This window comes from Morone saxatilis, unplaced genomic scaffold, assembly GCF_004916995.1.
Source record: "Morone saxatilis isolate NCDOM2014 unplaced genomic scaffold, NCSU_SB_2.0 Contig6, whole genome shotgun sequence".
NCBI classification, from domain to species: domain Eukaryota; kingdom Metazoa; phylum Chordata; class Actinopteri; family Moronidae; genus Morone; species Morone saxatilis.
Genome location: NW_023340206.1, coordinates 13,557,866 through 13,561,581, shown reverse-complemented (window position 1 = coordinate 13,561,581; position 3,716 = coordinate 13,557,866). Strand labels below are relative to the sequence as shown.

The window sequence follows — 3,716 nt, the reverse complement described above, 5'->3', positions numbered from 1 at the left end:
CATGGTTAAACTCTTGTGTCTCTGATTGGCAGATTGGACTCGATGATTCTTGTTGCCACGGAGACGGCTTCCCCTCTCCTGGAACACTAACGTCCGGAATCAATTACGCCGTACGTAATCAATACCGCCGTACGTAATCAATATGCTCGTAACGTAATCAATACGCCGTACCGTAATCAATACGCGTACGTAATCAATTACGCCGTACGTAATCGCCTCTCAGCAAATCAAACACACCTGAACTCCTTGACACCTGTCACCACTGAAGCTTGTCAATCACAGGCGATCAGATGTCGGGCGGCTTCCATGGCTGAAGTCCCGCCTCTACGGCTCCGAACGGATGACCCCTCCGACTTCCCACAATGCACTGCTGGCTTGGACACCGGGGACAGCTGGAGCGTCTCTGCAATCAACAGAGAGGTACACACACACCACACACACACACGCACACACACATACACGCACACACACACACACACCACACACACACACACATCGCACACACACACACACAGTGTCTTCGTTATTGCTGGGATCATGATTACGATTGGACGGTTATTGATTGACACACTGTTCATCCAGTTGAAGCCCTGTTGGCGATGGCTCGCTCCAGCGTGGTGCCAGGGGGCGGAGCCAACCCGGAGTCCGCCCTCCACGTCCTGTCAGAGTGCAGAGGAGACTTCCTGGTGAGATCTCATTGGCTGTTCGTCCTGTGTGCCGTTCACATTCAGATTTATAACTCCAGCTACAGCGCGGGTTGCTAGACTCTGTCGGTTTCAGTTTTGGTCTCTGGTACCAAACCTGAGAACCAGAAGCTTCATATTGTCACATCATCGAGTGTCGTTCGTGAAGAAACTCCCCCAATAACCACAAACTGTGGTTTTTACACTGACATGTGTTCTCAGATAAAGTTCCTCCACGCTAAACTCAGAAAATTTATACATAGCAAGTACATAAAAGTAGCGCTAAAGAAAGAAATAAAAGTTAAAGTAACAGTTATATTCAATATGTATTATAATTTACTTTTTCCTAAGTCGCGCCCATTTTCAAACCGCGGCCACCTTCCTTCCTGTACCCTGATACGTGCATTTTAAGTTGGTTAAAAGATAAAAGAGACGTAAATTAAACTGTTAGCTTCCTGTTTGCGTCAGTTTTCCCACCAAATGACTGAATCTGTGTTTGTCTCCCAGCTGACGGTGGAGAAGCTGCTGTTGACTCCTGAAACCTCAAACAACAACAACCACACACCTCATCCAAGTAAATAACAGCAACATGAATGTTTCATACAGTTTTTATACTTTACTAGAGAGGACATGTTTACTCCTACAGCTTTGTATTTTATATTTCAGCAGCTTATTGGCTGATATGGACGATGTTGGAGTGGGTTTGGGGTTATTGAAGATGCTGAAACCATTTCTGATCACTTCAAGATAGAAAATGTCTTTTTATACCAGAAGTGGCCATATTTCAACTAATTTTGAGGTTATTGATGTGATTATTTTGACATTTTGGAATAGAGACAGTTGAATGTCAGTGGTGCAAATGTTTAGACACAATATTTCTTTAAATCTCTTCAGCTCTAATCATATAAATAAACTCAGCTTGCTGACCAACTTAACAGCTAAATATGGCCAAACTGGACTCAAAATTATTCAGAATCAGCCCACCGGGAGTTTAAATATGGCCGCTTCTGCTTTAAATGGCTATTTGAAAATGTCATAAATGGATTCAGCATCCTTAAAAAACCCCAAAAACCACACAAAGTTAGAATCTGTCAGTTCCTAAATGCTGGAGACTCAAACTGAACATTTCTAACATAAAACTAACTCAACATGTCTGGGTTCACAGTGGAGATCTCATTGTTTGGACCCTTTAAAGCCTCTAAAAGGAGCTTTAATTTCCTGTTGATTCTGGCGGCAGACATTAAGAATAACTACACAGACAAAGTCAATCTTCTCTCTGACTCCTTGTAGTACGTTTAAATGAAGGATCTGAGTACGTTTTCCACCACTGGTATCACAAACAGACACAAATTGGAGTCACTAATGTACCTCACGTTGAATGTGTGCAGCCGGTGTCAGCTGGAGTTCAGCGGAGAGGAGGTCGCTGGTTAAATCCCTGCAGCTTCATCACAAAGACTTCAGCCAGGTCCAGAAAGCGGTGAGTCTCTGCGCCTGATAAAACAACGGCTCAGTCCGTTACACTTCGTGCTAACGTGTTATTATCGTGTGTTCAGGTTCAGACCAAGACCGTCTCTCAGTGTGTGGAGTTTTATTATCTGTGGAAGAAGAAGCTGAGTCTGAGGACCCCGGCCGCACTGACCGTCACTCTGCCCGCTTCAAATGTAAGAAACCTGACTTTTTATTGCAACTATTTTTAACATAAGTGGGGCTCAACACATATCCCAGAATTAAGAAGTTATTGTTGGACTGTTATTAGTTAATTATTGTTGAATATTAGTTATATTTTGTCTTAATTGGAATCTGTGAAAAGTAACTTAAGCTGGTTGAATAAATGTAGTGCAGTAAAAAGTCCAACATTTCCACCTTAAGTGTGGTGGAGTTGAAATACAAAGTAGCATAAAAATAGAAATACTTCCGTAAAATTGCTCTCAAAGTGAATAGTTCAAACGTCCAAATTCAAACATGGCGTTCTGACTGTGACCATAATGACTCGGCACTTTTTTATTTCTGCAAGTGAAAAACCTCAGTAGGAATATTCAGAGTGGTTCGGTAGTTTCATAAAATGTGATTTCTCCTTTATTGACCTGTATTTCTGAAACGTTTAATGTGTCGACACGAGGAAATAGGACAGTGGCGTAGTCCGCCATGTTGGCCTGCAGCTACCAGCGCGCTGACATTTAATCTCTCGTTTTTCAAGATACAAACACTCTTGAAACAGGTTGATTCAGCTGAAACATTTCAATATTTAACTGATTATTTAACTCTTTTAAAGGAACTATTGAATTTAACTACAGCTTGACTTTACTTTCAGTGCTGCTCGGTTGTTAACAGAGACTTTAAGAGAGTCGGTTAGTTCGATGTTTCAGGTCAGTCACTGTAAATGAAACTAAAGGCTGAATGAATAAAAACCACCGATACCAGATTCCTGTTATCTCTCCGCACACACACACACACACACACACACACCAAAGCACAAAATACACACCGAAACACACCCACACAACACACACTTCCTGTCAGAGACGTCAGGTTTCAGAACAAACTGTGACTTGACATTTCAAATAGTGTGTGTGTGCCTGTGTGTGTGTGTGTGGTCAGACCTCAGTGAGTCAACTTGAATTTTCCGTGGTGCTGTTTTGGATTCGATCAAACGTTTCTTTGAGCTTTATTTTGTAAGTAATTTAGATTTCCATCAGTTTGATCACTTCCTGTTTAGTTTTGGATTCTGTCAGATTAAATAAAACTGTTGACTCATTAAGAGACTTTCCAGACGTTTCTGTTCCTCGTTGCTCTTCTTCTGTTTTCAATCACAGACACAAAGTATAAGTTAGTGTTAACCAGTATGAGATATATCTATATATATTGATCAATCATTAGCTATCGATATCAAGTTTACGATGTCGTGTTCGGTGATAAAAACTACTCACTCTTCTGTTTCTCCAGGGTCAAAGGTCATCAAAGACCAAATGATGCATGAATCGCCGGACTGTCACCTGCTGGAGCTACACACTACTAACCAACACACACACACAC

General features: G+C 41.8%; 2 protein-coding genes across 2 annotated transcripts in view; both read left to right on the top strand.

Annotated features, from left to right (window-relative positions):
* Window positions 1-368: 368 nt before the first annotated feature.
* Window positions 369-3,716, top strand: LOC118340110 (mitotic deacetylase-associated SANT domain protein-like). Its single transcript, XM_035677970.1, has 6 exons — window positions 369-420; window positions 583-686; window positions 1,191-1,257; window positions 2,072-2,160; window positions 2,237-2,344; window positions 3,627-3,716. The coding sequence occupies exons 2-6, from the start codon at window positions 600-602 to the stop codon at window positions 3,651-3,653; spliced, it is 378 nt and encodes a 125-aa protein (XP_035533863.1). The 5' UTR covers window positions 369-420; window positions 583-599; the 3' UTR covers window positions 3,654-3,716.
* LOC118339701 (zinc finger protein 271-like) overlaps window positions 3,657-3,716 on the top strand; it is a 10,634-nt gene continuing 10,574 nt past the window's right edge. Inside the window, exon 1 of the mRNA XM_035677400.1 lies at window positions 3,657-3,671. Coding sequence (XP_035533293.1) covers window positions 3,657-3,671 — 15 coding nt within the window. The remainder of the gene's footprint in view (window positions 3,672-3,716) is intronic.

Excerpts from the sequence above, each read along its gene's own strand:
- LOC118340110 (XM_035677970.1), top strand. The coding sequence starts at position 600 with ATGGCTCGCTCCAGCGTGGTGCCAGGGGGCGGAGCCAACCCGGAGTCC. Across the intron at positions 687-1,190 it reads AGTGCAGAGGAGACTTCCTG|CTGACGGTGGAGAAGCTGCT; the intron begins GTGAGATCTCAT and ends TTTGTCTCCCAG. Across the intron at positions 2,161-2,236 it reads TCAGCCAGGTCCAGAAAGCG|GTTCAGACCAAGACCGTCTC; the intron begins GTGAGTCTCTGC and ends TCGTGTGTTCAG.